The sequence below is a fragment of the Rutidosis leptorrhynchoides genome, chromosome 2, assembly GCF_046630445.1.
Source record: "Rutidosis leptorrhynchoides isolate AG116_Rl617_1_P2 chromosome 2, CSIRO_AGI_Rlap_v1, whole genome shotgun sequence".
In the NCBI taxonomy this organism is placed as follows: Eukaryota; Viridiplantae; Streptophyta; class Magnoliopsida; order Asterales; family Asteraceae; genus Rutidosis; species Rutidosis leptorrhynchoides.
The window spans coordinates 440657231-440683640 of record NC_092334.1 but is presented as its reverse complement, the minus strand read 5'-3'; the positions used below and the strand labels follow the sequence as shown (position 1 = coordinate 440683640).

Below are 26410 nucleotides of genomic sequence, written 5' to 3'. Positions count from 1 at the left end.
AATACTAGTTGTATTAACAATAATAAGAATCCCTTTTCTATTATTACAAGTAACAATAATTAATGATAATAATAATAATAATAATAATAATAATAATAATAATGATTTTAAAAATGCAAAACTACCTTCTAAAGGTTCTTTAAAAAGAATTGCCTCATGAGAGATTCGAACCCGAGACCTCTCGTAAACCCGAACACCCTTCTAACCATCCCTCCAATTCTGTTTTCTGTGATTAACCCAACTAGACTAGATATATAACCCGTATCATATATATAGTGATATTCATCTTCTTCTTCGTCAAATACATCGACCAGGGATCAAACCCAAACGATAATCATTCACCAAAATATTTTTAGGATTATCAAACAATAAATAAATGAGCCATATAATTATTTGAACATCTGATATAGTAAAAAAAATATAAAACTGCTATACAGCAGTTTACAGTAGTATATATATAAAAAAAATTAGATTTTGAATTTGAGTACGTATTAGATTATGATTACAACATAAAATAGTTTGTAAATCATATATAGAAACTATTGAAATCATCAATTTACCTTGAAACACAAACAAGAATTCGAATTTCGCGATGAACGATTCGTTTGACTTTTTAAAACAAAACTTTGACTCTTAAATTCAAACTCGTTAAAAGGAATTGAGATTTGATACTTTACAGATAGTTTACATACACGTTTCCTAACAAAATTGCATTTTTACATTTTGCAATTTCGTTCGAAATTGAGGTTTTGCAGTTTGAGTTCATAAACAGAGTTATGCGACAACTTTTCTGTTTTAATTCGCAGCTAAAATTGATAATTGCTAGTGTGGATGTTATGTTGATTTGATACAGTCATGATTCAGTGTCACCCCTTGTTTTATGGCACAATTTGTGGACAGGAGAAAGTTCCATCGTACCTCAAATAATTAAAAAAATAAAAAGTTGATTAATGCTTTTAACTGATTTTTGTTTGGGACTGATAAAGTGGTCGCTCAAATGGATTTTAGCAGAAAAATTGAATATTTGATGAAGGGCAATAAGATTTGCTTGTGAGATAAAATCAGTTTCAGATTATATGTTCCATTTTTAGTTAATTAGCATTAATAATTAATATCAATAATAATAGTAATAATAATAATAATAATTTTATTAATATTGATAATAATATTTACATATATCAATTTCATGTTATTTTTAACATAATAATATTAATAATATTTAATAATAATTATGATAAGCATAATAATAAGAATTATAATTTTAAAGATAATAATAACCAACAATTTATTTAAATCATAACTAATTTGTAATTTCAATCTTTCTCATAAAAATATTTATAATAGAAATATTTATTATGATAACCTTAAAACTATTAGAATTTATTAATCACAATTATATCAATAATAATAATAATAATATAATTAATACTATCATTGATATTAGTATTATTAATTATAATGAAAGTAATAATAATATCATGATACTATATTCTTAATTTGTGATTATATCAAATATATAAATCTTTCATACTATTTATAATATTGAATAATTACATAATATCTATAACTTTTATATATCTCAATATACATCTAATAATTTTGTATAAAATTCATATATATCTATACATAGATTTATTTTAGTAACCACTTCCTTATCTTGTATTTTATTTTACATATTTAATTTTAAATGCTTAATTTATATTTTATAAATTTCAAATTAAGATACATGTACATACATATATATATACATATTTATTTACAAACAATTGTTCGTGAATCGTCGAGCACAGTCAAAGGATAATTGAATACATGAACAATTCAAGATTTTTGAGATTCAGTTTAACAGACTTTGCTTATCGTGTCGAAACCATATAAAGATTAAGTTTAAATTTAGTCGGAAATTCCCGGGTCATCACAGTACCTACCCGTTAAAGAAATTTCGTCCCGAAATTTGAGTGAGGTCGTCATGGCTAACAATAAATATGTTTTCCTGATGAATATGAGCTGATAAATAGAGTTTTTATCATTATTGAATAATACAGATAAAATAATTCAATTATTCGAAGAGCACGAATGAAGCTATCACAAAAGAGTGAAATGAATAAATGAAGTTTCGTTTCAACTTTTGACGTTGTCTTGGTTGAATTCCGGAATTCAAGGGATTTAAAGAAAATCTTGAAAATCTATAAGATCTGATTCTTCGGGATTTATGGAAAATAAGATCTCTATAATTAAATGCGATCACCTGTCTCGATTGCTCTTGTCTGGTATTTTTACTATAAATGAACTTCTTCCGTTTCATTATTTCCTATCACTTCTAATTTCTATATTTTAATTCATTCTTCCAAATCATCAATCAATATGCTTCATCCAGTTTTAATTCTGGATATATTCCTTACTTTCATATTGATCATTCTCCTTTTTCATCTATCACCGGAGGAATCTGTCTACTTCTACTATGCTCTTGGGTTGATACTATTCTTAATTATACCGTGCCTTTATATTGCTATTTGTATTCCACAGTTTGTAACTCCTGAGTTGTTGTTGGGTTTTATATATTCCTTTCTATTTTGATGTCTCTGCTTCCGTCCTTCTGTAATTATTGACATCCACAGTTAATACTCTCTCCAATTTACTGTGATTTGTACTCTCATTTATTTCAGATCTTCATTCTTTTGTTTTCTCTTCCCGACTTTAAATCAAGCGAATAATGATCCAGAATTCCTAAATGTGGAGTTTTGAATGAATTTAATGTTCTAAACAAGAAAGAACGAAATCGTACGATTTGATTTGTCAAATTATCCGAACCGCTAAGAATGGAACTATCAAGAATATATTTTCTTGATATGTTCAGAAGTTAAGCAGAATGAAAGAGTTTTGTAACATGGGACATGATGACGTTATAATCTGTGAATCATCACGTTCCATTAGAAACTCAGCATGACTTACTGTAATATAATCACGTTGATCAAGTGTCATTATATTATACTAACTCATGCATCAGTTCCCAACATTACTTCAATAACATTCATATTTTAAGCTCGAAAGTTTATAGAATATAGAAACTAATAGTTTCTATATGATGTAACACTGATATCACAAAGAGATTAATGATTTCAGATAAGAACAGTTATAAAAATATCTTCAGAAATATGGAGGATATTTATAAATGGATATACGATGATATCTTGGAATTTCTAATATCGATGGATGATGAAGAAGATTTATCCGTAAGGGTTTAGATTCGAAAGCAAGGTATTCGCTAAAGATTTCATCGGAAACAGAATCATTTGGATTCTTTGAAGTCAAACTTATTCCTTGTGATTTATCCACGGCTTCCTTCGTAGTTTCGCATAATCTGCTTTTCGGTACTAAATTTTCTATTGAATGTTTCCAATATAATAATACACAGGAAGCACGAAGAGGTATATAATTTCGGACGAGAATATTTATGAAAATATCCTCAGAAATATCGAAGATATTGATGATGGTATTTTGGAATTTCTAAGTTCGATAGTTGATGGAGAAAAATTTTTCCGTAAGATTTTAACATGACTTCGGAGCAAGATATTCTCTAAAGATTTTATCGGATCCAGAATTATCTGGATTCTTTGAATATAGGGTATGGTCCTTGTATTTGTCCTTGGTCTCCTTCATGGTTAACTCTATCCGTTTTCCAGTTCCAACATTTCTGAGCATTTCCAACATATTATTCTTTATTATCAAACTTCCGACGACTAAGGTCTTTTACAGTTGCCCGCAGTTTCTGCTGCTTCATTCAGCTTTTTCAAAGTTCAATGTATTGATTCGTAGGCCGGGTGCTTTTCAAAATTTCAGAATTGAAGGTCGTAATTCTAGGAGATAATTGTTATATGTATACATATAAATATTGATGTAGAAATACTACGAAATTCGAAATACTGATTGCTAATTCTCGGTAATTGGTATGGAAATTATTGTTACAGGGGTATAGATGTATACATGATGGGGTTTCAATGAATATAATGATTTTTCGGAAAGTCCAAATTCATTGAAGTTGCTGGTAAGTTTACTGCTAATGTGGTGGAATATAAACAGTTCCCCGGTAACGATGACGACAGGCAAACTTATATATCGAGGTTATAATAAGGCTAATTCGAATGGAAGTCGAAGTTGATTTTTGAAGCTATGACCAAATTGGCTAATTGGAAAAAGAGTTGAAATGTTATTTTCGGTAATAACAATGCCAAAGGAGCTAGAACGAACACGTGTTAAACGTTTACACAGGTTTCGAGTGTTTTCAGGTGCATAACTATATGCATCAATCTTTTCTTCCGTAGATGAAGTGCGGTTGGTTTATCCTCTCGATTGAAGTGTTTTTAAGAATCATGAAAGGTTTGAACGCAGATTGGAATCGTCAAATACAAATGAGGTTTAAGATGAAATCAAGTGGCAACTTGAAGAATTGTTTAGTTTCATATGTTATAATCAATAATTTAATTCATTTTAATTGTCCAATGTTATTACTCCACAGTCGATAGTCCGCAGTTGACAGTCCAATAATTCATATATATATATAATATTCGAATTAATTAATACGTGTCGTGACCCGTATACATCTCAGACTCGATCACAACTCAAACTATATATATTATTGTAGAATCAACCTCAACCCTGTATAGAGAACTAGATCATTACTGCATATAGAGTGTCTATGGTGATTCCAAATAATATATATAGATGCGTCGATATGATATGTCAAAACCTTGTATACGTGTCCCGATATTTAAAGTGCGTAAAATAAATAATAGAAAATTAAATAACGATAAATAAAGTGCGTAAAGTAAATAACAGAAATTTAATGATGATAAATAAAATTGCGAGAATGTAAAATGAGATAAAATAAATTGCGATAAATAAAATGTAATCAGTTAGCTAGGAACAGTTAGCTAGGATTTTGTTAGCGTGGATTCTTAACAAAATTTCTCATAGTTAATTTGTTTGTTTCTAACAAATTTTATTTTGTCCAATATTTTCTTCATTATGCCACTTGTCGGATTCTGATAGGTCAAAATCCAAATATGAAATTGAATGAAAATGGTTATTCTGTGATGAACGGATTCGTATAGCTGTGGTTGCAAGTAGGTTAGTAAATGACTGTTGAATCAGATTCGAAGAATGTACAGTGTAACTTATTAATGCGAAATCTAAATATTCCTCGGGTATTACCTACCCGTTAAAATATTTTCACCATTAACATTTTGTACAATAAAAATTTTAATTACAATCTTTATAAAAACATATATACATATATATTTTCTTCAGACGTAATTATGGATTTAATGAGTCAATGTGATATTAAACTCATCAGATTTACGGCTAGAACTAGAGTACATAATCTCTAAAATATTAGAGATTACATAATCACCATGAAGGGCGAAGATAGTTTATGTAGAACGATTCGTAAAACGATTCATAGAATGATGATTATGCTTGAGGTATAGATTGCGAGGTTGAGACGTGTGATGATGCTGTTGTTGTTGGTACTCCTTGGTATCCATGGTGCCTATGACGTTGATGTTTGAGGTATAGATTAAGATGTTGAGGTGTGGGATGCGGATGTTGATGTTGGTGGTGGTGATGGTACTGTTGACATTGGTGGTGGTACTGATTATGCTGCTGGTGCTGCTGCCGGTGTTTGTAACCTTCGCACCATATTCTCTAAAGCCACTACCCAAGCGCGAAGCTCGTTGACTTCTTCTATTACACCGGGGTGATTTTCGATTCGGACTAGCGGATAAATATAATCTAGAATTTGGTATAGTATATAATCGTGGCGAGATACTCTGGAAATGAGAGAAAAGATGGTGTTTCGAACAGGTTCACCGGTAAGTGCTTCAGGTTCTTCGCCAATAGGGCAATGTGAAGGATGGAAAGGATCACCTTATTCTTGTCTCCAATGATTGAGGAGGTTACGAACCCATCCCCAATTCATCCAGAATAGATGATGACTGATTGGTTGATCCATTCCGGTCACACTGCTTTCGGAGCTTGAGTGGGATTCCATTTCGGAATCCGAGTGACTTGAACTAATGACGAACTCCATTTCGTACGATTGAATAAGGAATTTTTAAATATGAAATGATTTTCTGGCTAACGGATGGTATTCTTAATTACATAGAATATCCATATATATAGAACAAAAGGTTTCGTAGATTACGGAGGAATTTACGGGATACGCCAGGTAAGGTTTACAGTAACAGATATACTAAGATATGAATCTTGTCTATACACTATTCATGGAATCAATGCAGCAAGACGTGTCTAGACTAAGAATGATAAGTAGATAATTTTCGACACAAAATGATAAGCAAAACTTTTTGACATGCAGACCAGGTCGAAGTCCAGACTCACTAATGCATCCTAACGACTACTAGTTAGACACACTAATGCAAGACCTGGTTCGCTACGACCACCGCTCTGATACCAACTGTGAAGACCCGTCCTAATCCATCCGGACGAAGTCCATATCGATTACAAACAATTCACAACAGTTGATTACATCACGAGGTAATTGACCTGTGACAACCCAGAAATTTTTAACCAAATTTAAACTTTATCTTTAAATGATTTAACGTTTCCGACACGATAAGCAAAGTCTATGAAGTTGAATCTCAAAATTTTAGAACTGTTTCATTACATTTGACTGCTCTCGACGATTCATGAACAATTATATGTATGTATATATATATGTATAAGTTAAAACGACTTTTCTACAGTAAAACACTATTTGCTACAGTAAAATAACTTTGCTACAGTAAAACACTATTTACTACAGTGAAACCTTATTTTGCTACAGTACTACAGTGATTTGCTACAGTAAACACTATTTGCTACAGTAAACACTATTTGATGTCGACGAACTAGCAAACAAAAACGGATAAGGCGGCCATGCGATCGCATGGCAAAAACATTGAAAACTCATGCGATCGCATGAGGTACTGTAGCAGGCCACATACTATAAAAGCTCGATTCATTCCTCGGTATTATTATTTTTTATATTATTATTATTATTATTATTATTATTATTATTAAGATTAATATTATTATTATTAATCTTATTATAATATTATTATTAGTAGTATATATACCTAAAATACTACGACGAGGTTATGAGCGTGTCACCTTCAAAATGGGTTTTTGAGCGGGATAGAGCTAAGAAAATTATGAGTTATTGCCAAGGAGGTTATGGGTAATGTTCGAGGGTATATTTGTGAATCAAATATAGTGTTTATCATCTCTGTTGCGTCTACGTACTTTCCTACAATATTGAATCTCAATATTGATACGTAAGCACTCATATTTTATCTTTTATACATTAATTGTGTATCCACGTCTAGTGCTCGAGTATATATATTTATGCACGCTTGTATGCTAAATTTTGTCGTTAAACAGTTACGATGAATCACGAAGTAAATATATATATTACTGATAAAAGGTATATGATATGCATGTTTTTGGAAAGCTGGTGAAAAATCAATAACTTTTCATTTAGAAATCGCGTAATTTCGGTGAACGAATTAAAAGATATGATCAACTGAATTATGATTGACATTGATTGAAATTGCTTTTGAAACTTATTTGTAAGAATGATAAATTGGATTTTTGAATATTACCAGCCAAGTAAATGAATCCATATATAAGGCACGTCTCGTTTTGTTGAATTATTGTCAAAATTGACTTTTTGAAACGACTTTGGATAACTTTTGTATGTCGATCTCGAGCATTAGGATTGTTATACACTATGACCTGACCTAGCTTGATAGACATTTATTGACCAACATATGTTCTCTAGGTTGAGATCTACGATTATTTGGTAATTTGAGATTCGATCACATTTTGGTGAACGACTTTATATGCTGCTAAGGTGAGTTTTATTTGCTCCCTTTTTAAATGCTTTTGCAATATATATTTTTGGGCCGAGAATACATGCACTTTATTTTAAACAATGGACACAAGTACATACTAAATTCTATACTGAGTTTGAACCAAAAATCCCTTAGCTTTGGTAACTAGTAACTGCCGGTTATAAGAACTGGTGGGCGCGAGTAGTAGTATATGGATCCATAGGGCTTGATATCCCCGTCCGAGCTAGAGCACTAGCCTTTTAACGGACGTATGCTATTTGAGAAGCATACACGTTGGTTTACGTGTATTATTAAGATGATTATACAAAGGGTACAAATTATATATACGTTAAGTTTAGTTACCAGGGTGCTCAATTTCGTAGAATATTTTGATAAACGTTTCTGGATTGAACAACTGAAATCTTTTGATCCACCTTTATATACAGATTATGCGCAACATTAAAACTATGAACTCACCAACTTTTGTGTTGACACTTGTTAGCATGTTTATTCTCAGGTTCCCTAGAAGTCTTCCGCTTTTTGCTTATATGTTAGACAAGCTATGTGCATGGAGTCTTACATGGCATATTTTTCAAGGAAACGTTGCATTCACCAAATCATCACCATGTATCTTATTTTGACTGCATTGTCAACGGAAGTACCGTTGTAAACTATTATTTATGGTGATTGTCTATATGTAGAAATCATCAGATGTCGAAAACCTTTGATTTAAATATTCATTTATGGTGTGCCTTTTCAAAAGAATGCAATGTTTACAAAACGTATCATATAGAGGTCAAATACCTCGCAATGAAATTGATGAATGACGTGTTCGTCCATATGGATTTGGAGCGATCGTCACATGACCTCTATATGATACATTTTACAAACATTGCATTCGTTTTTTAAAAGACAAACTTTCGTTACATCGACAGATAACAGGCATGCATATCATTTCATAATATATCTAAATATAATTGACTTAATAATAATCTTGATGAACTCAACGACTCGAATGCAACGTCTTTTGAAATATGTCATGAATGACTCCAAGTAATATCTCTAATATGAGCAAATGCACAGCGAAAGATTTCTTTCGTACCTGAGAATAAACATGCTTTCAAGTGTCAACCAAAAGGTTGGTGAGTTCATTAGTTTAACATAAATAATCATTTCCATCATTTTAATAGACCACAAGATTTTCATTTCTCAAAAATATACGTCCCATGCATAGAGACAAAATAATCATTCATATGGATTGAACACCTGGTAACCGACTTTCACAATATGCATATAAGAATATCCCCATCATTCCGGGATCCGCCTTCGGACATGATATAAATTTTGAAGTACTAAAGCATCCGGTACTTTGGATGGGGCTTGTTGGGCCCGATAGATCTATCTTTAGGATTCGCGTCAATTAGGGTGTCTGTTTCCTAATTCTTAGATTACCAGACTTAATAAAAAGGGGCATATTCGATTTCGATAATTCAACCATAGAATGTAGTTTCACGTACTTGTGTCTATTTTGTAAATCATTTATAAAAGCAGCGCATGTATTCTCAGTCCCAAAAATATATATTGCAAAAGCATTTAAAAAGGGAGCAAATGAAACTCACGCATATAAATATTGTAAAACAGTTATTAAAACATTGCATGTATTCTCAGCCCAAAAATGTAATGAGTAAAAGGGAGCAAATGAAACTCACGCATATAAATATTGTAAAACAGTTATTAAAACATTGCATGTATTCTCAGCCCACAAATGTAATGAGTAAAAGGGAGCAAATGAAACTCACGCATATAAATATTGTAAAACAGTTATTAAAACATTGCATGTATTCTCAGCCCAAAAATGTAATGAGTAAAAGGGAGCAAATGAAACTCACGCATATAAATATTGTAAAACAATTATTAAAACATTGCATGTATTCTCAGCCCAAAAATGTAATGAGTAAAAGGGAGCAAATGAAACTCACCTAATGTATTTTGTAGTAAAAATACATAGAACGACATTGAACAAGTATAGGGTTGGCCTTCGATTCACGAACCTATATCATTCGTATATATATTAAAACATATACTTGTAATCGAATAATTATAACTTTATGTAATTAATTTGTATATATATTTGATAATGATTTTTATCTATGTAGTTATATATATATATATATATATATATATATATATATATATATATATATATATATATATATATATATATATATATATATATATATATATATATACACATACATATATATATGTGAATGACGCATCCGTCGCGTGTGGATTATATATATACAACACGGTGGTGGAGGAACTTCTGGTAAGCCCCAGTCCGATCAGCTGGTGGTTAATGGTTTGACCGAGCTGCCAGAGTCTCTGTAGACGGCACTTGGGTGATGTTTATATTAGAAGTTGTTTTAATGTTTAATATAACACTCAGACTTTTAAATATTAACGTGGATATTATATTCAAGTGAATTTTATATCATATATATGATAAACAGTTCTTCCGTTGTATTCACTATATTAAAAAAAAAATCTGGGGTGTTAAATTGACATTCACTAACAGCGGGGAACCGAAAAGATGGCGCCGGTGGATTTGTATGAAGAGTGTGCCTGCTGCATACTGTCCAACAGATGCCATTTGAAATTATCTATCAAAAGTTATTATTACCGAAATTAAGTAAACCAATATCCAAGAGAAATAAAAATACATAAACTACAACATTCATAATACACATATAGATATACATACACATATACCTGTATACAAATACGTATACATATATACCTATATACATATACATATGCATGTACAAATACAGTATATACATATACTTATATACAACCATATACATATACTTACATACATACATCAGTATATACATTACTGGAATACTGAAAACCATGAATCGTAAGAGAAAAAAAAAGATGAATGAAACCCTAACCTTTCAACCGTTCGTTGATAACATCGCAGGTAGAGAAACGAAACCCTAAACCCTGTTCAACATCTTCGATTCGTAAGTGGAGAAATCCAAATTTAAGAAACCCTAATTTTTACTAAATTTTCAAATCAAAGGTGTACCTGGTAGATGAAATTGAAATTCATGGGAAATAGATGATGGCGAAGATGATGACGGCGCTGATGACGACGTCGATTGTGACGATAAGAAAGCATCGATGGTGCAGAGGTAAAAGAAAGCGTCGATGGTGCAGAGGTAATGGTGGATGGTGTTGAGAGGGGAATACCGGAGGTGGAGACGGTGACGTAGGTGGCGACGGTGGACATGGTGCGACGGTGTAGGCGGCGGCGGTGGAGCTGCTGGAACCTCCTAGAAATGTGGAGAGGGGTGGTAGGTTTTATGTAGGTGGTGAGAGTGTAGAAGGAGGCTGGAAAAGACAATTTTATCCTTTTTTAATGAAATGACGTTAGTATCCCTATACTATTATTATTTTTGTCTAATAGTTAATAGGGTAATGGTAATAATCTATGTTTTTCCTAAAATATAAATGAAAACAAACATATTGTGGGCCCGAGTATATGCGTGACACCATGGCCGTTGTTTCTTCTTCATACACACCAACACGTCTTCCTCTTCTTTATTTACTGCATTAAACCCCCAAATTCACCAATATCCCCTTTTTCCCGGCCCTCCTTTTTCAACGCCACTCGCTCACGCGCCACCGCCGCCGCCACCGCCACCGCCACCGCCACCGCCTCATATTCAGAAATGGGAATCGATTACTACAACATACTAAAAGTCAATCGCAATGCAAGTGATGAAGACCTAAAAAAAGCCTACCGTCGTCTCGCAATGATCTGGCATCCGGATAAAAACCTAAACGGTAACAAATCCGAATCAGAATCCAAATTCAAACAAATTTCAGAAGCTTATGATGTTCTCAGCGATCCACAAAAACGTCAGATCTACGATATGTACGGTGAAGAAGCACTCAAGTCCGGTCAAGTTCCACCGCCGCCGCCGTCATCTTCCGGACGCGCTTACTACAATAATTATCATAATAGTAACAACAGTTACTTCCACCACCAACAGCAGCAGCAGCAGCAGCAGCAGCAGCCAAACCCTAATTTTAGGTTTAACCCTAGGGACGCTGAGGATATATATGCGGAATTGTTTAGGGAAACTGATGCGAATGGTGGGACCGGAAGGAAGTATAAAGATGGAAATTATTTTAGGAATAATAATAATAATAATAATAATAATAATAATAATAATAATAATAATAATAATGTGAATAATAATGGTTATGGTGGAGAGAGTTCATCTGGTAGTAAGAAAGCACCTGCTGTTGAGAATCAGTTGGCTTGTAGCTTGGTTGATCTTTATAAAGGTGCTAAGAAGAAAATGAAGATCTCTAGAACCATTCTTGATTCTTCCGGGTATGTTTACTTTTATTACTATTTTTTGTATTTGTATATATAATTTTATTTTATGATTATTGTGATGTTTATGGTATATATGGTATATATTAAGTTAATGTGATTTGATTGACTCAAAATGTTGTAGCTATACATAAACTATCTGATATGCTTGATGGTTAGGAATATGATGTATGATGGTGCATTGTTGTAATGTAGCCTAAGTGATTTGTTGTTTGAATATTGGTAATGTAGAAGATTAGATGATTTTTAGGTTACGATTGATCTAATCAAATAGGAGAGTTTAGTTCATATCAGTATTTTCCGCGTGGGGTTGCGATCGGATAATCTGTCACAGATTCACAGGCTCTTACGTTAGGCAGTGATTCAATATGCTTAAGCCCAGTTCGATCATAAATGCGTTTCATTTTTAAAAATATTTTTATATATTTGTTGTTGTTTGTTATTAATTTTCATGATTTTGAAAATGGTTACGATTTTATTATCTATGCTGATTTATACTCTGTATCTGTTTTGGCATGTGATGTTTATTGCATGACAAGTGATATAAGATAACGTTTGGCGTTGATATTGAGATATATACTTTAGCATTTTTGGTCTCTTCCAGGAAATAATCTATACCTGTAAATAAGTTCCATTTTCCTGCTGTCCGTTTGTTTAGCAGTGAAAACTAGGATCTTGTTCAAAGTAAACTAAAGAACCATGCTAAATGTTTACCCGAAGTTAGTTACATACGTAAATTCGGTATTGAAAATCTTGAGAGCAACTACCAACATATGTAACTTCTCCGGGGAATGGAGCCTGCAAATCAGAAAATTGATGTTGAATTGTTATTTATATTTAATTGGGATGCTCGTTTTAATTTTTTTTTTTATCAATGCACTTTTGTTGATTTGTTGAAGAGCAATTAGGAGGGTAATTATGACGCGTTTTAAAACTGTAAGATAATGTTTGATAACGCTTTATGTACTGACCAGAAGTAAGCTTGATAATGAACAAATTAGAAACTTTTTGGATCATCATAAAACTTGAAAAAATTAGTTTGTCATCAAAGTGACTTCGTTCATAAACTCTAAGTATAACATTGGGTGGGAGGGGACTCAGTCATGAAAAATATTCTAATTACCACTTCTAGATATGTCAAAAAAGTTACTCTTACTGTTTAATTACTGTAGTAAGCACACATGATTGTAATATTTAGTATGAGTTAAGCATTTTTAAAGTAATTGTTAGATATGAGTTGATTTCTTTCGGTTTGACATGCAGCACTATCTAATCTATATGGAAGATTGTAAAATGTTTTGTTGTTACATATCTTTCGATAAAAGCTATCTAAGTATATTTGTAGTGTAGTATACTAATATTAAGAGTAATTACTTATAATCAAGCTTCATAATCAGTATGTTTGTGTAGTTCCCTTTTCAAAATGTCGTGAACTCTGCTTATCATGTTCTTATTTTTTCTTAGTTATTTACCTTTTTGTGCACCCACCACTACTCTACCAGTCATTCATACATGGCCTAAAAATATTTTTGTTACAGACTCCAGCATATTTTACATAATGGCCAGTCACTAGTATAGCTACCATCTACCATCTACAATACACAACATAACAAAATGACGATTCTTACCTTTTTTCGTTTACTGGTTGTGCTTGTACCTTCTCAACTTACACCTGAAATAGTAAAATGAATGCAATACTTTGTTAAACGTGTACCTGGTGAGTTCAAGATATCCGTGTATGGCGTAATTTTCATGTACAACCCATCGAAAAGATCTGAAAATTTATAACCGCTTTACTTAAATAGGGTCATCCTCTTGGAAATGTAGGTGCCTAACGTTACATAAAAGGATATCGATTACCCTCTTTTCATGATCAAAATGTTATATTGGCTTTTGCTAACACGACCATTATTGTGCATGTTAATTTACTTTTGGAAAAACATTATTTATCAAGTACTTACTCTTTTTAAAGTACTCCGTACATTTTTCCAAGAAAGGTGTCGTATATTTCTTTCCCGTCATATCATCATTAAAGAAGCAAAACATTCCATTTTTGTGATACTACGGAATGTATAAGGTTTTATCTTTCTTTTGAAAAATTTCAGAGAAACCACCACTTAAAATAAAGCAATCTTCCATTAAGACTTTAATGACAAATCTTTATATAGAGCCGTAAGCATGCATACTTTGCGCACAAAGCTTTTTAATTGTTGATTAATAGTTTAACTTGTAGCAAAAACACTCAAAATAGTTTCACTTTACATCATAGACACTTATCACATGAATTTTTCTAGTTTGAACATTATCTATTGAATTGTTTGCATAACTTTAAAACAAGATACTACTTACATTTTGTTTTGATAATGCTATAATTTAGTTACCTGTTGATTAACATAACTAGCCCCTTCACATTTTCAGTTACTTTTCATTAATAAAACTTGCCAATTAAAAAAGTTTGAAACTGAACTCTATTACCTACACTTTTTACACTACATTTACCTTCATTTTTCTTTTGCTAAGAATATACTAGAAATCAAACGAGTATTTTTCCCACTTCTTGCTTCTATGCATTGTTGTAAAAAACCCGATTACTTCCCGGTTAATCCCCGATTACTCGTTATTAAGAACAGTCTTTTCCGATTTCAAAATCCGTTTAATTAATCGGTCAACGTCGGTTAATGGGTCAAAATCGGATTTGTTGATCAAAGTCTGTCAAAGTCAAAATTGGTCAACATTTTATTATGAATTTAAACTAAAATTTTTAGAGTTCTTGAACAAAATGAAAGGTTTTAGACTTTTATGTTAATGTTTATGGTTTTCTTCTATACTTACACATAGTTCTGAAATTTATTATTTAAATGTATAAAAAGTACAATCCGATTAATCCCTGATTAATCTCCGAATTACCTATTACTCTTTCCAAAGTCTCGACCAATTAATCCTCGAGTAGCGAATATTGCAACCTTGCTTCTATGTGTTCTTTATTGTTTGATATCAGGAAATTGGAGAGCTTCAGATTCAAATCATGCTCAGTTTGCTTTTCTTGTTAAGTTGAACCATGTTTAATGACTGAAATCACTACTAGCATACTAAACAAGGAGAGAGTGTGAGTCAGTTATATAATAATGGCGACTTGTATGCTTTTCTATTGAACATGTAGGGAATTATGGTAAGAAACTTGTATATTATTATTTTGTTGGTTTTGCACTTTATAGTTTAATTAATGTGGATCAAGTTAATTTTATATGGTAAGGGTATGTGTGGTTTAGGGCTCCAAATTTGGGTTGTTATTAATGGTTTGAAAGCACGTTTATCTTTTATGGGAAATTATGAAGTAGGAGAGACTAGAGCATTTTACGTCTCCATGCGAGTTTTCACAATGGATGATTGGGCGAGTAGAGCGGAATATATTTACGATTGTTTATATTTCCCCCTAAATTCTCAAAAGTCCCATCTCATTTTAATGATTATCACACAAATTTATACAATTGTGGTCTATAGTATATTAGTATGTAATAAGGTGTGCTTTATGGAGGTTGTACACAATAAAATACATTTGATGGGTGGGGTTGGGGCAGGGGGTTTATCCTGTTCTACTCGCATCATTTTTAGCTAATCGTGTAGTCTTTACATATTTACCTGTTGGAAGTAAAATATAAAGATCACCTTTTTTAGGTAAATGGTTATCACCTATAGTTTTTTCACATTTGAGGGAAGATTGTATGTAGTTTTGTAACTCTTAAATTTTAATGAAATGCAAGGGTTTGAATATGGATTCTCTATATTTCTATCTTGTTATGGTTACGACGACAAGATAATGGTAAGGCATGCTATACTTGATTTCGAACCCTTTTATGCCCCTTTTTATACTGGCTTGTATACATATATATTTCCCGTAGCACTCAGCGTTGTAAAAGTCAGTCGGATAGGCCGATTAATCCCTGACTAATCGGGTTTTTCAGTGGTCCGACTTGACTAGGCCCAAGTCGGTCAAATAAGTTAAACGGGTCAAAATCGGTCAAACATCGTATTTAGTCGGTCAAAGTCGAATTTATTCGGTCAAAAGCGGTCAAAGTGAAAGTTGGTCAACATTTTTTTAATATGAAACTATGGTGCTACCTTATAGGTGATTGTAGAATTCTTTTTTTCGTTAAACTGTTTTTCATGATTATTTTTTATGTGACAATGCAGTAAGGTTCGGACTGTAGAAGAGATCTTAACCATTGAGATAAGACCCGGTTGGAAAAAGGGCACAAAAATCACTTTTCCAGAAAAGGGAAACCAAGAACCCGGTGTCATAGCAGCTGACCTCATATTTGTAGTCGATGAAAAACCGCACGACGTTTTCACAAGAGACGGCAACGATTTGTTGGTGAACCAAGAAGTATCACTCGTCGAGGCTCTCACAGGGAAGACCATTGAACTCACCACTCTCGATGGAAGAAATCTCATTATCCCGGTTACCGAAATGGTGAAACCGGGGTACGAGTTAACCGTTCCTAATGAAGGAATGCCGATATCGAAAGAACCGCGGAAGAAAGGAAATCTCAGAATCAAGTTCGATGTGAGATACCCGTCAAGGCTTACTGCTGAACAGAAATCGGATTTGAAGAGAGTTCTCGCTGGAACCTGATAATAATATGCTAATTTAATTGTTTTTTTTTTTATTTATTAAAATTAAAAAAGTTGGTTTTTGAAAGACCCCATGTGAATGATGTATATGATTATGTTGGTGCATGGTTTATGGTGTACTGTAGGGGTTGTTGATTCAAGTCTAGACAAGTTAAAATGGGCACATATTGTTGGCGAGTAACTCGCACCCAGATAAGAAACAATTTGAGAATCTTCCTGTTTTACATAATTTTGTGTTGTTTGATACTTATTTTGAAATTTGTGTGGTAGATTATATTTTACTAGCTAAATGGAAGTCATTGCATCGAAATCAAAAGACCTTTGGCCTAGCGGTATAAAGGTAATTCATCAATCTTGAGTTCGAGTCCCGTGGTGGAATATTTGTATTTGGACGTGTCTGTTTCTCGTTTCAACAAATTGAGATCATTGCGCGAAAGTGAACAAGGTTCGTGTTACTGGGTTGGTTAAATTTAAAGGTTGGTTGGTCACAATACCGATCCCAAAACCTTTATGGAGATCTATCATAGATACTAGTAGACAATTATAAGTAAACCCTTAAAATCACAATAGCTACTTATATCCACAATAAATATATAGGAGACATGTACAATTGTCATTTTCACCACATGTTCAAGCAATATGTTTTTGGGTAGACATATCTTCTAAAGCCACATTAGCTTGGTCTTCTTCAATGTCTTTGTACTTGTACCATCTAGCCACCAACAAATAGTACATAAAGTTTAATACTTCCAACCCCATGATTAAATAATAGTAGTCATCTAACTTGGCTTCATTCAAGTCTTGAGCCAACCAATTTCTCGACCTACCTTCACGAGTCGTTCTATGAACAACTGATATCAAGAAACTACTCAAATAACTCGACATAGCGAGCCCACAAAAAAAGAAAGAACCTGCAAAACTTTTCATGTTTTCGGGAAACTGCCTATAGAAAAACTCGATGAAACCAATGACGGCAAACCCTTCTGAAAGCCCGGCTACCACTAATTGAAGGATTAGCCAGTAGCCTGACATAGACGATATTGCCCCTTTTCCTATTTCAACCCCGAGTGTTGGCTCCGAATGTGCAATGTCTCTCCTTTTAGTTTCGATTAAAGCTGCAACAAGCATCGTAAATATAGCGATAAAATTTCCAACTCCAATTCGTTGGAGGAGTGTGATTCCTTGTCTTTTTCCTGTTATTTTTCGGAGACATGGAACTAATATTTGGTCATAGATTGGGATCCATATGGTAAGGGCTAGCATTTGGAAGACACTGTAGGACGCGGCTGGAACCTCAAATGAGCTTGGCTTGAGCCGACGGTCAGATTGTAGCGCTTGAAAGACCGTGTAGGTTTGCATTTGGTTAATCGAAACACTATAGATTATGCAAGATAACCAAATTGGTATAGTCTTGATCACACATTTCACTTCTTCAATTTGTTGCATACTACAAAGTCTCCAACGGTTTCCCGACGTTCCATCAGGGTTAATTTTGTCATTCGGGGTTATGATCGCCGCCTTGTTCAAAAACCTGTTGTAAGATTGAACTCATCATATATATATATATATTTTACAAGCGTGTTTTAAGGTTAAGAGTTTAGAGTTTAAGTACATGAGCTGTTTGCTGTATGGAAGTTTTAAGTTCACGGATTTCAACGAGACATGATTGAACAGAGATGCTAGCGGTTCCTCTGGAACCACCACTTTTCTTTTCCTGATGGTAGCTACGAGGACTTGAACAATACTAGTCAACGGGCTACCGTAAGGCAACACTTTGACATAAATCCTCGTGCCCACAAAAAACACGAAACACGACAAGAACATAAGGAACGCTGGGATACCTAATCCAATAGCCCAATTGATATCCGCTTGTACATAAACAATAATCGTCAATGATACCATCATAGCGAAAGTGAACGTAAAGTAGTACCAATTGAAGAAACTAGCAATTCCCCTTTTACCGGACTCAGTGTTTGGGTTGAATTGGTCAGCTCCAAAGGCCAAGTTACATGGCCGAATTCCGCTAGCTCCAACGATCAAAAATCCAAATCCGGTGAGCAAAAAAGCCATCTGCCATGGTGTTGGGTCGACGCAAGGGGCGTCTACACAATGAGGCGGATGAAGCGTTGAGACTGCAGCCGTTAATGTTAGTACAAGCATCCCCTGAATCGAACCAATAAAACCTCAGATTTAAAAAATAAAAAATAGTCAACTCGCATACCCTAACACAAATATATACATATTGTCCATTTCTGAACACGAAACTATAATCGCATAATTAGAGTGCTACTTCAATACTGCTAGCCAATAATAACTTTGGTAAAAACTCATAAAGTTACCAATCATATACTATTAATCACGTAGTACTTGATTTTCTACTTTCTATTTTTACATTGTTTGTATGTTTGTATAATCAAATCAAAAGTAGATGGTTGTACCAGGAAGGATGAAATGGAAGCTGCTCCTAAAACCCTGTAGCGACCAAAATAGGTGTCGGAGAGAAATGCTCCGGCAAGAGTACCGAAGTTACACGTGCCAGTGAATACGTTGATGAGATTTGTAGCCGTTATCGACTTCATATTGAACACCGTAGTTAGGTATACGAGTAGATTCATCGACGTCCCAAGGGTTCCTAGCTTCTCAAACGTCTCGTTTCCTACACATTAAAACGAGTTCGAGTACAAACATTGAATCATTGTGTTTTTCTAGTTGTGACATGTTGTTTAGTTATACTTTCTTACGATTTGAATTATCTTAGTTACATAGCTTTTGTAACTTTACAAAACATGTTGTAATTCACTGAGCATCATCTTTTTTTTTAAAGGCAAGTTATTCGCATCGAATACTCTCATTTGTCATGCACTGAGCATCATCCTAAAGTTGAAATTTGAATATCTTAATCAAGATATTATAAGAACTTTTTTGAGACGTTGTTTAAACAATGTTTAGTATGATTGAATTACGTGTAAACCAAACACAAAATCGACTAACACCATGAAAAATCGGTCACATTTGTGTAGTTCATGTATCTTATCATGAATCGTTAATAATTACCGTATTATCCATTAGACAAAAATTATGAATAGTATCAAGGGCATTTTCGTCCTTCCACCTTTTTTTTTTCCTTCAAAAAAGTCCCCCACACTTTGTACAAAAAATAAAATCGACCCCCCAAACAAGGAGGTAAAGTGTCAAACCAACATTTTCATAAAAAAATCTTAAATAAACTCCACTCAAATATTCAACGGGTCATATCTTCTCGCCCGCAACGAGTTAAATTTTTCCGACACCATCGTTAAGCTCGAAATAACTTTACGAACACAATGTCAACAACTTTTTAAAAAACGCTAAATATTTGAGTCCACATTTCATGCACGTTGATTTTTTCATCACGGGCTCCGTAACTATTTTCATCTATTAACAACATATACATATGGGTCTTATTATTTTTTTAAAAAATTATTTAGTAATTTTTTTGATATTACTCGGTAAACATTCTATTCTTAAATCATACGGAGTCTTAATATAAGCTAACGAGTTAATTGCGTTAAATTTTAAAAAGTCAACAACTCCATAACGAAACGCGAAAATACACATATATTGTTAATTTAAGATAACATCTAAATCTTTGACGGGTTATTTCGTTCGACTCGAGTTGCGCTTCAACGACATCATCGTTAGCCACGAAATAATTTTGCAAAATAAACGCAATAAAATACATTGGAAACTGAACCCCGGTGCGAAGCGAGGGTTAAAAAACTAGTTTATAACAATTAATCAATATACTCGAGTTCTTTTTTTTATATATATATTATATACCTATAACAAAGGGCATGGCTTTGACTCCTCTATAGTTGAGCTCTTTGACTTCAACTTTCTCATCTCCGTACTTCATATTTTCCACCTTCTTCTGCATTTTTAACATTTCTCTATTTCTATGTAATTAACTTACTAATTGATTAGTTAATTAATTGTTTATATGTAGAAGTAAGTAAGTGTGTGTGAATCTTTGACTCACAACAAAACTTTCACATATATGATATTTTGATTATGATGAAAATGAGTGGGAAGGTATTGTATGTATTTATAGAATTCACAAAAATGACTTAGGGGAAGCGGGTCCCATGTGGTTTATGACATGGGTCTGACCGGTTGAACACGTATGATTAGACTATCAACAACAACAAACCCAATCTCGCATGCATAAGGTATGTGGAAGGTGAGACGTAGACAATCCTACCTCTATCTTTAGATAAAGAGAAGTCATTTATCTACTCGGACGTAGACAATCCTACCTCTATCTTTAGATAAAGAGAAGTCATTTCTCCACCCCGAGTGAAACACTCAAAGAGTAGAGAAAGTCTTCCCTCTCTCTGTCCGACGGATAAAGAGATTGCTTTCAAGGGGACCTCCGGCCAAAAGTAGAAAAAATAATACAAGGAAAAATAAAAACTATAAAAGTGAGTAAAAGAAAAATTAGCAATTAAATCAAAGGAGACTCCATGAAAATGGTAGTTTCAAATTTTCATGGTTTTTAAAGCATGCATGGAGTTCAATTTAGGCTATAAACGGCAGTCAAGTCGTCAATAAATCGATGCTTACTGTTGTCTCGCTTAATAGAGCCGATATATATATATATATATATATATATATATATATATATATATATATATATATATATATATATATAACGTACCTTAGAGTGCGATGCAGACCACAATTCAAGACAATAAATGCTGCACCAAAAGAACAATAAACATATATGACCACATACAATAACCATACAAATCTATATACATAAGCCTACATACATACATACATACATACATACATACATACATACATACATACATACATACATACATACATACATGCCTAAAACCGTACCCAGACATATATGGACATACCTAGGTACACACATACACGCATACACACATACAAACATACAAACCTACATACATACCTACCTACATACATACACACCTACATACATACATACATACATACATACATGCAATCCTCATACATACATATATACATACATACGAACATACCTACCTACACATACATACCTCTGCCTACATGCATACATACATAAACATGCATATATATCTCTATAGACATGCATAAAGCAAAACATATATACCCACATACGAACAAACATTCAAAAACATGCATACAAACATACCCATACACCCATACATACACAAACATATATGCACACACATACATACCCATACCAAGACGAGGTCCAGGTAAAAAGAAAAGTGCTAAAATTCATAGAACACACTACATGAAGATACAACAACAGCAACACCAAACCAAATCCCACATGTGTGGGGTATGGGTCTTCCTGAAGGTACATACCGGACATAAACATACACATACCCTCCTGGAAAAAAAACCTACTCGTCTATTCTAATTCTAGTCCTCCACGCATTCCTATCAGAAGTCATGTCCTCGGTCAAAAGAAGGTCCTTCAGGTCGAGCTTTACTCTATCATCCCACCTATGATTAGACTTGATCAAGTAACACCATTTAGTAGGGTGTAAATGAGTGGAACTTTTGTGTTAGCTTGTTTAGCTATGTTTGATGCTTGGTTAGTTTGGTTTGGTGGGTTCGGTTCACGTAATAGATAGTTTTTATTTCTTTGTAATTTTTTAGGTGTGAGTCACGACCCAGTCCTCGTTTTTTGTATTTCCTGATTGATGACGTTTTATTTTTTAAAAATGTTTTCGTTTCTATATGAGTTATCGTATTTTTAGGAAAAAATGAGTGGAACTTCTCACGAGCTATTCGAGCTTAACTCATTAAAAGTACACACTGAGCCGAGTTTAAATGAACTCGGGGCTGAGTTAGACCATATTTTAATGATCGTCTATTAAACGAGTGCAAGTTTTCTATATTGATTTTAAACAAGTTCGTGACTCCAAACGATCATTTTATTTCTACACACATCAATTATCATTTTTTATTAATATAAACATAAATATAATTATAATTATATAAAAGTAACTATTCCATCCTTCCCAATTATATTATCTTCGGACAAAAAACACTCTATTCAAGAAAATATCATTAACACTATGTAACACGTCAAATTGAACTAACGGAATACGTCTAATTGACCTAAAGGAACACATCTAATTGATTTCTAAAACACGTCTAATTAGTAATGAACACGCCTAATAAAGTTTTTTAGAGCGGTTCCTTCAACCGCACTATACGTATATGTAGTTCAACAATTAGTGTTATTACATCTAGACGTGTTGAATAACACGTCTAATTAGCAAAAATAACAAGGCTAATTGACGAATTTGTAGTAGTGATGGCTTATAAAGTGTCAGGTTTAATTGTAGAAAGTACGAAACTGATGTGTATATTATCTTCTCGTTTTCATATGGATTAATTGGTTTAAACGGTACGAGCACCCTGATTTCCGAGTTCTTGAAATGTGAAATATACTAGGTGAAAATTTATTTTCTGAAACATTTCATTGATGCATTGGTTTGACTCTATGTTTACATTTTGGTAAGTCAAGGATAACACTAAAATGAGGGGATTTGTTGGTGAATTTGGTGTGATACGACATGTCATTTTAACGTGTTGGATTTGCTAAGTTGAAAGTGGTAGCTATCTTTAACGCTCTATAACGAATTTGGAGAATGTGTTGTATAAGTCCTTCAAAGGGTTAACGAGTTAGCTTGAGTGGGAAACTTGTTTGTGCAAAAACAAACAAGGTTCAAGGTTGGCTGTCGAGGCAGGTGGTGCGTCTCTACTTGATGCGCCGCACCATATAGTGTAAAGGGACCACGTTTTCACCAGAAGAATTCAGATGCGCCGCATTGCCCTTTTGGTGCGTCGCATTGGGCTGGAAAAGGCATAGGTGTGCCGCACCTCTAAAGTGGTGCGCCATACCTCTTTGCAGAATCTCTAATTATGGCAATTTATCAATGGTTGCAATGCTTCATTGTACCTTTTGACCAATTATAAATATAACACTTCATTCAATGAAGAAAGGTTCCAGAATTTTGAGATTCTAAACACACTTTCAACATTCAAACATCCAGATTTACTCTCTACAATTGTGTAGGATAATCATCTTGTAGCCAAGACAATTATCCATTCCGTGTCTTATCCTAATCTTGATTTCATGTACCCGTGGCTAATTGGGTCGAAATTCTTGATTAGGAAAGTGACTACACGATTCAAGGATCAATCCGGCTATCATATTCTCTGCCACAAACCCTTTTATATAACACTCGTTAATCGTTTATACTGTGCTATCAGATGGCTGAAGCACGTCTAAGGCGTGATGGAGCTGGCATATGATTTAAGCGCTAGTATAATGTTCTTTGTTTTCGTTTTCTAATTAGTATTTAAAGTGTACCTGTTGGTGAAGAGATGAACTCATCTAAATATTTTTTGGTAAATTTTTGTTTTATTCAGTTGGAACAACAACTGGAAGTATTCGCTAAGATGAAATAATTGCTCCATTATTATTATTTGTTTATTCTCACGTAGTAATGCTACTTTTATTTTCAACATGTAGTAGTGACTGTGATATGGTTTAGGTTCAGTAATTAATAATACTCATTGTTCGTAATTCATATGGCTACAGTGGGTTTAAATACCCTCTACGTATAAATAGATGCACATGTATATTTTTTACTCAGAATGATTCCTAACCTTGATTTGAATTCATTCATATACGTAGTATTCTATTCACATATATCTATATCTATCTATAAACAATAAATAATATAATGTGTTTGTTGGCCTTTCAAAATAATAGGAAAAAGGTTTGGTCAAGTAGTTGGGTAAAATCTTATAAAACGCGGTCGTTTTCATTTGACCATGTAGCTTGCTAGCTACATGTACATGTAGCTATTATTTTCCCAAATAAAGTATACTTAATAATCAAGGAGAAATATTAAATTAGAAAGGTCATCTTTAAAGACACAAGTGTTCGATTTTGTAGCTTCTGTATCTGTTATTAAATTCAACGTTTAGATACAACTATCTTTTAATTAATGATTAATGTTGCTATCGTTGATGTTTGTGGTTGAATATCTATCTTTGAACACTGAAGTTTTTAATATTTTTCACGTGTTACACTGTACAAAATATTGTTTAATTACAAAATATAATTTTTATACCCAATAATAATTTTTGAATAGCTTTAATTTAAACATGTTTCAGTGTAAAATGAAATTGACATTTCTGTTATAATTCAGTAGGTTTATAACTACCTTTAGTGGCCTATAGATTTCTATTGATGTAATGGAGAGAGAAAATAGAGAGGAAGAAAAATATATTCGAGAAAATTGTACACCATTTACAATTGCATTTGATGCATATTTATAGTATATAACTTACTGTACAATTATTCTTATTTTCAATATGTAAACATCACAAGATATAGTCAAATATATTGTCGGCCACTTTGCATGACTTTTGATTTTCATAACACTCCCCCTTGGCTGACAATTTTATTTATAGAGAAACTAGTACTGCCTCGTTAAAAACCTTGCTAAAGAAAACCCATTGGGAAAAAAACTTTAGCTAAGGGAAAAAGAGTGCATCATAGAGTTGACTCCCCCTCAAGTAGACATCGTTGATCTTTTACATCTTTTGAACATGTCTCATTCCAATTTTGTGAACGTGTGTTATGAAAATAGCAGTTGTGAGTGCTTTGGTGAAAAGATCAGCAGAGTTTTTGCTGGATTGAACATATCTCATTTCAATCTGGTTATTCTTAATGAGATCTTGAGTGTATGAGAAGAATTTAGGAGGTATGTGTTTTGTTCGGTCACTTTTGATATACCCTTCTTTCATCTGTGCTATGCAAGCTGCATTATCTTCATAGATAGTTGTTGGACTTTTATCGCGTTTTAGTCCACAAGAATCAGTAATGAGTTGTGTCATTGATCTCAACCAAAAACATTCTCGAGTAGCTTCATGTAATGCAATCACTTCGACATGATTTGATGATGTTGCAACAAGAGTTTGTTTTAAGAACGCCATGATATTGTGGTGCCTCCATTTAGGAATATATATCCAGTTTGAGATTTAGCTTTATGTGGATCAGATAAATAACCTGCATCTGCATAACCAACTAAATCTTGTTTTGATTCGTTAGAATAAAATAATCCTAAATCAGTAGTTTCTCGGAGGTATCGAAATATTTGTTTGATCTCATTCTAGTGTCTTTTGGTAGGAGCTGAGTTGAACCTTGTCAACAAATTAACTGCAAAAGAAATGTCAGGTCTCGTACAATTTGTAATATTTATAAGAGCTCCAATTGCACTAAGATATGGAACTTCTGAACCAAGAATATCTTCATGTTCTTCTCGGGGACGAAATGGATCAGTGTCAACATTGAGTGATCTAACCACCATAGGAGTACTTAATGGTTTTGCCTTGTCCACATTGAAGCGTTTTAAAACCTTTTTGGTATAATTTGTTTGATGTACAA

The 26410-nt window shown here is 33.2% G+C and overlaps 2 protein-coding genes across 2 annotated transcripts; one reads left to right on the top strand and one right to left on the bottom strand.

Moving 5' to 3' along the window:
* The first annotated feature begins 11604 nt into the window (after nucleotides 1-11604).
* LOC139892438 (uncharacterized) lies at nucleotides 11605-17037 on the top strand. Its single transcript, XM_071875527.1, has 2 exons — nucleotides 11605-12297; nucleotides 16492-17037. The coding sequence occupies exons 1-2, from the start codon at nucleotides 11627-11629 to the stop codon at nucleotides 16931-16933; spliced, it is 1113 nt and encodes a 370-aa protein (XP_071731628.1). The 5' UTR covers nucleotides 11605-11626; the 3' UTR covers nucleotides 16934-17037.
* Nucleotides 17038-17562: 525 nt separating this feature from the next.
* LOC139892437 (protein NRT1/ PTR FAMILY 2.11-like) lies at nucleotides 17563-20848 on the bottom strand. The gene is made up of 4 exons (XM_071875526.1): nucleotides 20752-20848; nucleotides 19371-19588; nucleotides 18545-19095; nucleotides 17563-18463 (listed from the first exon to the last, which is right to left on the bottom strand). The coding sequence occupies exons 1-4, from the start codon at nucleotides 20846-20848 to the stop codon at nucleotides 17563-17565; spliced, it is 1767 nt and encodes a 588-aa protein (XP_071731627.1).
* Nucleotides 20849-26410: the final 5562 nt, after the last annotated feature.